Source organism: Hipposideros armiger, unplaced genomic scaffold (assembly GCF_001890085.2).
Source record: "Hipposideros armiger isolate ML-2016 unplaced genomic scaffold, ASM189008v1 scaffold_904, whole genome shotgun sequence".
Lineage (NCBI taxonomy): Eukaryota > Metazoa > Chordata > Mammalia > Chiroptera > Hipposideridae > Hipposideros > Hipposideros armiger.
In genome coordinates, this window is record NW_017732254.1 from 397627 (window position 1) to 410924 (window position 13298).

General features: G+C 35.6%; 1 protein-coding gene across 1 annotated transcript in view; it reads right to left on the reverse strand.

Annotated features, from left to right (window-relative positions):
- The window catches only part of ABCC9 (ATP binding cassette subfamily C member 9), a 109133-nt gene that overhangs the window by 73177 nt on the left and 22658 nt on the right, over positions 1 to 13298 (reverse strand). Inside the window, exons 6-9 of the mRNA XM_019630365.1 lie at positions 12484 to 12618; positions 10551 to 10713; positions 8015 to 8055; positions 6953 to 7095 (exon numbers count right to left, since the gene is read on the reverse strand). Coding sequence (XP_019485910.1) covers positions 6953 to 7095; positions 8015 to 8055; positions 10551 to 10713; positions 12484 to 12618 — 482 coding nt within the window. The remainder of the gene's footprint in view (positions 1 to 6952; positions 7096 to 8014; positions 8056 to 10550; positions 10714 to 12483; positions 12619 to 13298) is intronic.

Here is a 13298-nt window from a genome sequence, read left to right on the forward strand (position 1 = left end):
AAAAAAACCCAATAATAATAATAAATTAAATAAGAAAGAAGATTCTGTGAAGTTGCAAAAGAAAAGAAATGCTCCTTTTAGCATGCTAGGATGCTAAAATGAAAAGCAAATCTAATTCAGTCTGCTGCCTATGAACTTTAAGCCTTTTCTCCTTGCATGCCATAGAAACTGCTTCCTTTTATATAAAGGTAGGCAAAATTCATTGGGGCAATCTATTAGCCTCAAGATTACATTTAAAAAGAATTTCACATCCAAAAAAAGAAAAAGAAGAGCTTCAGTTTGTGTACTCTCTGAGTCTTTGTCAGCAGAACATAACTACACAGACTTAAAAGACAGTATTAGAAACACCTTATGAAATGGCATTTTATTCATAATAAAATGGTAGTTATTCCTTCTTCTTTTTTACTGAGGTATAATTGACATGTAACATTATATTAGTTTCAGGTATACAACATAATGATTCAATATTTGTATATATTGCAAAATGATTACACAAATCTAGTTAACACCCACCACCAGACATAACTACAAAACTTCTTTTTCTTCTGATGAGAACTTTTAAGATCTACCTTAAACATAGTAGTATAAGGCCTTCTTTTAAGGATTTTTAATTGTCATTCTGTTCTTATGTTTGGGAAAGATTCGATTTTTAAAAAGCATAGGTTTGTCAATCAAAGGAATACCTTTTAAACAATCTCACATCATGTCTTTGCACACAAAGGGAAGGACAGGGCCAGGCTCATTTGCGTTCGTAACTCTGAGTCTAGCAGCTCCGGGCACACATTACTCAATGAATGTTGAATGAATCAAAGAAGGAATAAACCAATGATTCACGCATTTAAGTAAAGTTGGTTGATTCAATTTTTCGTTTCACTTTTCTAGTGCACACACAAATCTTACTGAAGTTTTTATGAAATTAATGAGTCCCAATCTTGCTGCACATTTTAGAAACAATGGTCTCTGAGCATAACTGGGACATGGGGAGAACTTTCATTCCTCTTTATGACATCCCACTTTGGATCTCCAATTACAGTGAACATCGAAGGACCCCCACTACTAACCCTCCTCTGAACCTTTCCCCTCCCTTGTCCCCATCATTCTAGGCTCCCTGGCTGAGGGTCCCTTACACTGCATTTTTGTCATTGTTTTGTTACGTTTATCTCTGCCACTAGACTATGAACTCCTTAAGAGCAAAGATTTTCAACTTCAGAATCTAGCCCAATGCCAAAACCATAACATAGCAATTCCTCAAGAACTGTCTGGTGAATGAATAAATGGTAAGACAAAAAAACATTTCCTGTACATATGAGGTCCTTTCAGAAATCAGAGGCACAACAATTAGGGAAAACGCATGTATCCTGACCAAGGGTGAAGTAATTTCCACCTTGCTGCCAGGTGCAAATCCAAATCTGTTCCTATATCAATTTTCTCTTTAAAAAAACAAATGGCACCCCTTTCCTTTCAGCATCCTTAGCATCATATACAAACTAATCAGGATTTTACTCTCCAGCTTCATCCCGACTCCTTCCACATCAGAGCCTTCCTTCGACTCCACTTTTAGCCCCCTGAATGTACCAAGATCTCTCACCCACTTACTCACCCTTCCCCTTTGCATCTGTTGCTCCCTCACATAGAACATGTTTTCTCTTTTTCCTCAAATAGCCAAGTCCTACTAATTCTTTAAGCTCCTATGAAGAATCCACCACCTCTTTTAAACCTTCACTGACCAGACTGTCTGCCTTGTATCTTGATGAGCTTCAGTGATCCTCATAGATGGGCCATGGCATTCTGCGTAGGGCTCTATAACAGCACAACACACCATATTGTCATCCATTTCCCTTCCTGGTCTCTCCAACTAGCCTATGGACGCCCTGCAGATTTCACTCTACGTTTTATCTTTGCAATCCTTTACACTTTGAATTGTACCTAAAGTGTTAATAGATGCATGTAGACACATTCAGAAGATATCTCTCTGAAGTATGGAATGGAGATAGTAAAATAGAGATTTGTTTTAATAGCTAAAATATTTAAATACCTAAAATGAAAGTGCTGGGCACTTTTCATGTATTATCTCATCTAATTCTCTCCACTGCCATAATCAGGAGCTTTCATTATGCCCATTTGATAACTGAGGAAGTTGGATTATAGAGATACTAAATAATGTGCTTGAGGTTGAACAATGAGTATTCCATAGCAGTGCCAGGATTTGAAAGCAGGTATATTTGATACCAACCAATTTGCTATTTTTCTCCACTACCTTTGTAAGTAATTATTTTACCAATTTCTCATATGCTAAGATAATTCACAAACATATTTGAAGATTTAATTACACTTGTTGTTTTCTCCCTTTTCAAGTTTCACTTTGGGTGGTTAGGCCCAGCGTGAGTACACTGGACAGGTGTTACGTTAACTGGGAAAAACTTTTTGTTGCTACTAGCAGTTACATGTTTTTCCTGTAGGAACTATGAAATTTTTGTAAACAAGGAGCAGGTCCAAGTGCATACCTGCTCTATGATAAATATCAGTAACAATTTATTTGATCGAAAGTAACCGTGGTGGACTAGCCAAGCGTACATTCCTTTGGGAGGTACATGAGAGAAAGGACCCAACGTCATTTTCCCTCAAAGCAGGGCATCCATTTTACACATTTTTCCCTTGGTAAATAATATCTTTGGACCTAGATATTGCATTATATATCAAATACCAGAAGTCTGAATTCAAATGATTTATAAAGGATATAACATATCAACTTACATTCTCCTTCAGAAAAGCAAATTTGAGGATGGATAATATTCCCTGGATAGTTTTGTGTAGCACACGCTCTTCCTTATGTCCCGGGGAAAATGCATTTGCCACTTTGATAAAGACCAGTCTGTTTTCATGGATCTGCTTTTTGTTTTTAGATAACAGTGACTTTTCTTACTTTTCTTCATTTCTCAGTCTGTTTTGCAAACATAGACTGGAACACATCATCATAAAATGTCCAGAAAACTCAAATGGTGTTGGGTGATGGGGATGCGAGGAGGTAACCTGAATTGTAACTGCCCCTTTCTTCCAAATTGTTATGTATACATGGGGTGCCATCCATTGAGCACCACAAAGACAATTTCATCTAACAAACTAAACGTTTATAAACAAAAACATAGAGCTTCTCATAGCAAAGACTTTTACATAGCATGGGAATTTCCTACAGTAGAGGTGTTTCCAAGTACAAGTCTCTTACACACATGGATAACGCAAGTTTGGGAATATGCTGCACCCCATTCTAACCCACCAAATTTCTGAACGCATTTAAGGATGCAGTGAAGCACTTAGGGCTTCCACAGTCCTGAAGAGGAGGTTTCAAAAAAAGCTGACCCAAGTCTCCGATTATAAACAGGCTGCTCCACTCGCTGGGGGCCAACTGGCATCAAAGACTGGTCATGGGTTCCCAGGCATGGAGGAAATGTCAAGCCCAGTCGACACTGGGAAAACACTCATTTGGGTTCCTAGAACCAGCACACAGTGGGGAACAGCACTGGCCTCCACTGTTGACCGCTTATCTCTGTAGGACCCACAAATCAACCACTGACGCTCATTTTAGAGAAGAACGTTTTGTAAGCTGATTCCACTTGGCCTACAGCTTGAGAAATCTGGAGCTGAGCCCTGAAAACACACTGGTCTTCATCAAACTGGCAAATGCCTTTTCTCTGGGACGTACAGGAGACAGAGTGCTATGCAGAAACGTACAGTGAATATGATCCACCCTCAACTTCACTAGGATTTTCTACAGCAGGGCTGTATACTAGGAACTTGGGGACACTCCTCGATGTTTGTGTTTTTTGTTTTTCATATCAACTCTTAACATCCTTTTGGTGCTTGGGAACCTTCTGATTCAGAGAACTTATCTGGTATAAGTTATCAACTCCTTTCCATCTCCACTTGTAGCACAGTCAAATTCCAATTAAAAATGCAATCATGAGAGGGACAGCTATTAAATGGAGAAAATGAAAATAAGGACCAAAATAGCAGACTCTGGCCATTTATCAAGTTTATTGTTTGAAGTAGCTTCCCTTCCAGAGCACTGCCTAATTTGGAAGCGGTGCTACAAAAATCAGTCAGTGATCTGTACAAGTGCCTCGGAAGGCAGGACAATAAGAAAAGAAAACGAGGGCAGATGAGGCCAGAGGACCTGAGCTTTAAACTCTAACAGCTCCAGAATTGGTTATTAATGGCATATCTTCTAGAATAGAATTGAAATCATGTTATGATACTATTATAACCAATCAGAACTTGTATTATAATAAGATAATGTTTATGCACTTTAATGTTATTTTGTATTAAGCCATTTTTAAGCCAATATAAACTATTGCTTAAAACTGAAGATGACATTTTGAATATTAAATACTAGTTTTCTTAGTAATTCAGAGACATTGGGAAAATTATCTTATTTTAAAAGACCTTACAAGAGATGTTCTACATTGCTATCAATAATAACACCATGCTTTGTATAATTAAGACCTCAATTTTTTCAATTTTCCATTAGTATTGCAACATCTTGGCATTTCTTTCAAAGGCCAGATATAAATATGATGATTGTTTATGAAACATGCTATGTTTTATAAAGTTTATAAGTTCTTATAGCAAAATGCAAAATACTATTTTAAGACTGCCTTGTTTAATATACTTATACATGGTGGATTATGGCATACACAGTGTAATGATAATATAGTGTGCATTAATTTTGGTACACGGTGACAGAGAGCAGTCTAGCTTCATTTTTTTGCACGTGGCTTTCCAATTCTCCAAGCACCATTTATTGAAGAGGCTGTCTTTTCTCCATTGTATGTTTTTGGTTTCTTTGTCGAAAATTATCTGTCTTATTTACATGGGTTTGTTTCTGAGTTCTCGACTCTATTCCATAGGTCTGTGGTCGGTTTTTCTGCCAATACCATGCTGTTTTGATTATTGTTGCTCTGTAGTACAAGCTGAAGTCAGGGAGTGTGATACCTCCAGCATTGTTCTTTTTTTCTTAGGATTGCTCTGGCTATTTGGGGTCTTTTGTGGTTCCATACAAATCTGATGATTTTTGTTCTATTTCTTTAAAAAATGCCATTTTGATGGGGACTGCATTAAATCTCTATATTGCTTTGGGTAATGTGACCATTTTTACTATGTTGATTCTTCCAATCCATGAACATGGAATGTCTTTCCATTTTTTTTGTGTCTTCTTCATTTTCTTTTAAAAATGTCTTATAGTTTTCAGTGCATAGGTCTTTCACATCCTTGGTTAATTTTATTCCGAGGTATTTTATTCTTTTTGTTGAAATTGCAAAAGGAATTTTTTTTAATTTCTTTTTCTGAGGTTTCATTATTACTATATAGGAATGCAATAGACTTTTGTACATTGATTTTGTAGCCAGCAACTTTACTGTATTCCTTAATTGTTTCTAATAGCTTTTTGGTAGAGTCTTCAGGGTTTTCTATATATAGCATCATGTCATGATGTATTACAGAATTGTATACCTAAAACCTATGTAACTTTACTAACATTGCCACCCCAATAAACTTTAATTAAAAAATGAATTAATAATAATAATAATATAGTTTGCTAACATAATATATAATACAAGCAAAAATGGTGGGAAAATGGTCATTATCATATCACATCTATTTTTATAGTTTTGCATTGTGGGAAACTGTGAGTCTGAGACAAAATCTACACTGGTTAGAAATACCGTAGAAGCATATTTAAAATGAACAAAATACTGAGTGGTTTTATCAAGTCTTCCACTTGCAGAGACTGTGAGCCTGGAATTTTTTTTGGGGGGGTGGAGGGGTGAGATTATGATGTGATATGTTAATGTGAACATTCTTTCCATTGTTGGTGAAAATATCAACTAGTCCAGCTTCAATGGAAAACAATATGGCCATATTTATTTTTAAAATCTGAAAAACGTGTGCACCTTTTGACCTACCTCTCCAGTGGAAAACAACATACTCATATTCATCAAGGACCTTAAAAATGTACATGTGTTAAAACTAGGATTCCCACTTCTAGAAATCTGATGTAAGACAATAATCAGAGAAAAGTTTAAAGACAAACAAAGATGTTTATCTCAGTGTTATTTATATTATTTGTGTTAGGGAAAAAATAAAAACATTCTAAATGTCCAATAAACAGGTAATCATTAAATAAATTATAATACTTCCAAACAATGAAAAATCACATAGCCAGTAAACATAATGTACTATGATCTTAATGAAGGGAGAAATAATAAAAACAATAAGTGAAACACAGAGTTAAAATCTATATAAATTCAAAATGTTTATTTTAGAATAACTGTTTTTATATGAAATAAGTGAAACACTGAAAGGTAGCATACCAAAATTTTAACAATGGTTATCTCTGTATAGTGATTTTTTTAATTAAAGTTTACTGGGGTGATAATGATTAGTAAAGTTAATTAGTAAAGTTACATAGGTTTCAAGTGTACAATTCGGTAATACATCATCTATATCACATTGTGTGTTCACCAGCCAGAGTCAGTTCTCCTTCCATCACCATTTATTTGATCCCATTTACCCTCATCTACCACCTCCTCCTCCCCTCCTTACCCTCTGGTAACCACTAAACTATTGTTTACGTCTATGAGTTTTTGTTTATTTTTTTTTGTCTTGTTCCTTGTTGCTTTCAGTTTTATATCCCACATATCAGTGAAATCATATGGTTCTCGACTTTTTCTGTCTGTCTTAGTTCGCTTAGCATAATAATCTCAAAATCAATCCATGTTGTTGTCATAAACGGCACTATTTCATTTTTTCTTATGGCAGAATGGTATTCCATTGTGCATATATACCCATCTTGTGAATAGTGATTTTAATGTGCTTTTTATACTTTTTCAAATTTACTACCATGAGCATATGTTATTTCTATCATCAAGCAAAGAATTCCAGACACTCCAGTTCATACCTTATAATGGCTTTGACTGCAAATCTAACCACTGTGGAGAGCAGGAACAGTGGAGTGACCAGGATATGAAAAAGAGACAGCGAAGCAAAGGCCTCTGCAGGTTTTAGACTGTTCCCACTGGCATAGGCATGGGTCACAAACGTCTGTGCAAAGAAAGTGTTTCTTTAGAGAAAGGTGGAGAAAGTTTCACAAACATTTACATTCACTTTTACAAACCAAATAGACTCTGCTCTGCCAATATGTACATTGCAACTATAAAAATAATTACTTCATCCAAATTACTCCCTAAGAAATATAATACTTGCTGTTTCGGTAGAATGCTTAATGGTTTATATTCATTCTAGCAATAAACCTGTGAGAAAGTCAAAACAGATTCTATCTGCAGATTAGAAAACTGACTTCTGTTGAATAACTGAGTGTGGGGAGTAACAGTGAGGTCAATCCAGAGTTAGCAACAACCCACCAGGCTCTTTCCAACCAATACTAAATTTTCTAAGAGAAAAAGAGAACATCCCATTGTTTTTAGGTTGACCTTTACTGCCAACATTGGTGTCCAATGCAGACATTTAAATTTCTAAACATTATACTAGCTCTTGGGTTTTTAATTTAAGCTTGAAATATACTGAAATTATTTAACATTTTCTGGTTGTGGAACTAGCACTATCCTTTGTAAGAATGTCCAGAAACAGGTCATGGAGATTAGAACACTTAGTTTTCAACTACTGTTAAATTTGATCCCAGGGCACATTTGGCAATGTCTAGGGGTATTTTTTATTGTCATGATTGATGGGTCATGCTAATGGCATCTTACAGGTAGAAGGCAGGGATGTTGCTAAACATCCTAACGTCCAGGACAGGCCCTTCAACAAAGAATTATCTCAGCCAAAATGTCCATAGTGCCATGGTTGAGAAACACTGGATTAGAATTATTTCAATGGAAACTGAAAAAAGAAAACTGGCAGAGGTGGGGTAATACTTATTACCATTCACACATTCTGGTTCATAAATCATTACTAAACACTGACTTAGTTCTACGTCTAAAAGGAAGAAGAGATTTCTTACAGCAAGAACAGCTGCTATGGGAATTGCTGCATTCATGAAGACTGTGGAAAGAAATCAAATACATTAGTTTCAGTGAACTGTGAAACATTTTCAGTAACTTTAATTAATCATCTATTATTACTTTAACTTTTCTTGAAGACAGGAAGGACCAAGTGCATTAAATAACATCTTATCTGGAGTCCACAAACATTTCCCAGTTAGTATTTTCTTGTTCGCAGTTGTATGACCTCCCACACATTAGCCTTAATCAGAAAATGTTTTTTTCCTTATTAAAAAATTATGTTTTGTGAAATGTTACAAACAGCAAAATTCTGATAAAATAATCCTTTAATGATGCAAATTAATAGAATTTAACAAATGTGCATTCTTGAGAGTATTTCCACTCTATATTTTGTTTGGTCTACTAAACTAACATAAATATATGAAAATTGGGTTACTACACAAATTTAAAAACAAGAAATTGACATCACTTCAAGTTCTCCCCCAGCATTGATATTAATTTTCATTCACAGACCTTTTGCTTAATAAAATAACTTCATATCTTGGACCCTCTGCTAATTTAATTATCTCTCCAAGAATATATCGCACTATCATTTGATAAGCATGATATGCATAACTGAAACAAGAAAAACTCATATTTTAGACTAAAATACTAGCATTTGGAAATCATAGTAAAAATGAAAAACCAAGTTGATGATTTATAATTATATTTTTCATAAACCACAGAATTTGGGGGACTGAGAACCAAAAGATTAAATGAAGTGTTGGTAACAGCCAGGCAGTGGCAAAGTGAGAACTAGAACCTAGTTTCCATGACACTTAGGAGAGAGTCTACCTAAAAATCATCTTCAGCTCCCATGATCCACTGCCTGGAACTATCCTACCACTGTACACAGAATCAGCTGTGCTTTTGTGGGTCCAGACGTGGCTTAGTTCAAGCTCTTAACCACCAAGAACACTGTACTTGAGCAAATCATAAAAACATGCAAGTGGTCTAGCTGGTCCTTTCCACCACTGACTCAGGGATTCCTGCTGCCTATCATAAATACATGATGATGCATTTTTGCCTTCACGACTTCTTATTTTTCTCCTCTAGTATGACCTCTTCTGTCCTCTCTGCTTTTGTACCTGACTTTCAAAAACCATTCCAAATCTCATGTGTGGAGACCAACTGGGTTAACGACCCACCTCCACTATTTAGTAGCTGGATCATTTAAGGGAAGTTCAAGTTACTTAAGCTGTCTCCAACTCAATCTTTAGATTTCTCAAATGGATTTAATAATACCATCTAAATCATTGGGGTATTGTGAGGTTTAAATGAGATGATATTTGTAAAGCCATGTATGGCAATCATTAGTTGAATAGCTCAGTATATTGTTGTTGTTAGTAGTAGTAATAGTAGTAGTAATATCATCATGATTATTATTTTTGGCTGCATCCATCATCCCTATGAGAATTTCAGTATACTGAAGAGAGGAATGTATTGTGGTAGCCACCAGCTTAGAGCACTATTATATATGTAAGTGCATAATCAATCATTCTATCTTCTAGCATTTTTGACACCATATTGGCAGTGGTACACAGCTGGAAGACAAATCTTCTCATTTCAATTTTAAAGCATTAGGGCTAGGATAAATGAGCTATATAAACCAAGTATTTTCTCTTAATCCATTTCACAATAGAAGTGTTTATAATCTCTAAAAACTAACGTAGTTTAGAATTCAAGAGGAAACAATATATAAACCTCCAAAACTTTAAGTTGTTAAAGGGCTTGAGAACAATAGAGATAAGCAAAACTGACAGACAAACCAGATCAAGTATTAGTGGGAGTACTTTGACTAAGTTCATAAGAATTGTACTAACGTAAACTCATTATTTTTGAGAGTACTCAGTGTCACTCTGATTTAAAAAAAAGCAAGATTTTTATAACAATTCCTTTTCAAAAATTAGAGTTGAGGATAAAAATACTCTGTATTTAAAAGTTCTTAAAAATGTACTGAAAAAGGTTTTATGTAAATGTAGTTTGGCTTCTTTCACCTGGAAATGCTGACATATTTTTTCTCCTCGATTTAAAAAAAATTTGCATTTTGAGCATAATCTTCAAGAAAATATAATATCATAAGCTTCAAAAAGACAGGCAACACAACTTCAGTTAAGTTTTAAGGCTCTCTGGCAATAAGCAGATCAATAGTAAATACAGTCAAATGAATTTATATCCCCAAATTTTATTGAAAACTCACTATCTATCCCAATTGTAACCGACACCAATGCCATTTTACAGATGAAGAAACTCAGGGTTTCAGATATAAAGTAACATGGCAAAGGCACAACTTGCAAGGAATCAAATTCTTTGACTCTTAAGTCTGTGCTAACTCTACTCTTTAATTTAAATGGTCTCATGTGACCAGTAGCTATTGGACAGCACGTACGTAAAAAATAAACAGGCTTCCTCTGATTACTAGAATGCCTCAATGATCACCATCTAACTAAAAAGACCACGTGTTTTGGGGTGGTCCTTACAGCAACAGCTACTTACTGGAGAGTGATGTATAAAGGGCAAAGGTTTTGAGACTGGATAGTTCTTTCATTCTTGTTTCTTCCACACTTTTGCAGAAGATGTGCTCCCAGGCATACAGCTTTAGAAGTTTGATGCCTTTCAGTATTTCATTGGTTTTCTTCAGTCTTTCAGTGGAATAATCCTATGAAACAAATGAATAAAAAACAATGCCAGCTGCATCCAAGTGAATCCGAGTGGCAGGGCCATGTAATGGACAGACATAGAGGAGATCTGATTTCTGCCTGGCTCTGCCACTAATAATGTCTATAAGATAACTGTAGGTTCTTCATTCTCGAAGTTTAAAATGAAGAGTTCAATGAGATGACTTCAAATTTCTTTCCACTTAAAAACTTTTATATCTCTGTTGCTTTGGTTTAAATAAAAGCAGTTTCATAAGTTTGACATGATTTCCTTGAATATCTACAAATAATATACACATAAATTTAGGGGAGAGATAAAGAGACTTCTAATGGCTTCCTTCTAATGTCTAAATCTTTTATTCTCCTCTCAGCACCCTCACTCATACTTAGAAAAGAAACAACAAATTTAAGAAAAGTTAGTTTTTATCTGGGAATGTTGAAGGTACAGTGTTGTGTATGTTCACATTGTGTCTTCATAATACAGTTATTGAAACCAAGTCTATTATCTTTAACTTCAAGAGAGTTCCACATGCTTCTTCATAAGCTCTGACCTAAGGCCTAAGTTAGATATACTGATCACTAACAACTTGGATTAACTGTAGAGAGACTTGTAGCAGATACAAACGCCACAATTTAGTCAACTGTTTCAGCTTCCTCTCTACCAAATATTAACTTAGACTGACTAATAAGTCACCTTATGACCTGTGAACTATCAAAGGAGCTGTAGAGTGGCAACAGGCAGCCACGAGGAAGCAAAAGTAGCAAATAGTGTGGGGTTTTTTTTAAATTCATATTTTTATCTCTTCAGGGTTTTAGATGCCTAGCAAATGACTGGGAGTGAGTGAATAAATACAGTATGAAAGGCTAAGTGAAAGATGTTTGGGTATAGTCATGTCTCCACTTTTGTGCCTTCTTTCACATCTTTCTCTATTCGTGTCCTGGAGTAAAGAGGGTAGAAAGCTCAGACAAAAATTAACGAGTAACCTTACCAGAAGCAGCAGGAAAACAAATGATAAAAAGCACTTGTGCAACATGCAACTTGTTTGTCACAGTAGAAACACCAACTTGGGAAACAACTCCATCAGTGGCGGCATCCTTACCTTTTATGCTTGATTGACAGCCAGCCTGGCTCTTATTTAATCAAACTTTGTTTCTAAACATGCTGTCAACAATTTTATTATTTGTAAATATTTCTTTCAAAGAGGCCGATTCTTGCTCAAATAAAATATTTTCATGGCAAATCGAAGCCAGAAAGGGTCAACATTCTTACTTGCCAAGTTCACCATGAACATACTCAGCCAGAACAACTGCCACTAAAACATTTCAGTGTAACTCCACAGATCATCATGTGTTTTGATTCAACCCTATGGAAACTGAATTTCAGAAGCATCAAACCTGACCCTTTATTTGTTCCTTGATCTATGCCTCCCATGTCAATAATTGACATCCAATGACCTCAAAGTATACTTGAGTGTATTCTCTAGGCAAGTGATCTAGAAGGAGATCGAAAGACTCACCGCCTCATTACACTTAAAAACATCAGAAACTGTGATTCTGGTATTTTGAGTCTAAGATCCTCAGGTCTTAGATTGCAAATCCACTTTTAAAAATGGTTTTGCAATACAGAAAATACATATTAACTGCCTAAGAATTGAAATGAGATATAATGATTTCCAAATAATCCTGAGTGGTATGTATTCATTTCCTACATTTTAAAAATAAAACACCATTACTAGATTTTCCTAACAGAGTTTTCAAAAGATGTTACTTACGAGAGTGCTCTTCTGAGCCTCTGCCAACTTTGTAGCAATGAAGTACTGAATTGGCGCAAGCAGCACTATGACAGCTGCACCAACCAATGCACTTGATCCAAGTAAATTATACAGCAGAATCACTCCCATTATGATCTAGGAAGGAAACACACAGAAAAGGGAAAATGAATGAGGGTGTGGGGACCCCTGTATGACAGGAAATATTTTAAATGAAAATACAGTGTTTCTTAACTATTATATTAGGTTTATTTGGAAGTTAATGCAACTGTGACAGTGGATTTCACTATGATATCTTTAGGGAAAGCTAAGTAGCAGAAATTTATTTTTAGTATGATGATCTGCACAACTGGCAGCAAACCAATTTATGGCATGAAGTTGCATAGCAGTCCCATGATGCTTCTGACCTTCTAAAATTGTCTTCAAATTTTGTAAAGGACATGAAATTTTTCTTGAAAATGTTGTCACCCACTATTCATATTCATTTGAAATTGTACTAGCTTTTCAAGGCTGAGAGGAACAAAAGTAGGGGACAGCATCCTAATGTAAGTAAATACAGGATGGTTGTTTGTGGACTAAAGGAATGACCTGAGCTCCTTACCTCCTCGATGACCCCAGAAGTCATTTAATGAAAAGGGGCCCAGGCCTAACTGAAGAAGCTAAAGTCAGTGCCCCATCTTACCTCACTGCCCTTCTTAAATTTATTTCCCCAAACTCAGTGCTGACCTACTTAGGCGTACCCTCTCTAGTTTGTCACTTTCTTCTTTATTTTTTTCTGAAAAAGTTTTTTCCCCAGTAGTTCAGCTTATTACAGTTCA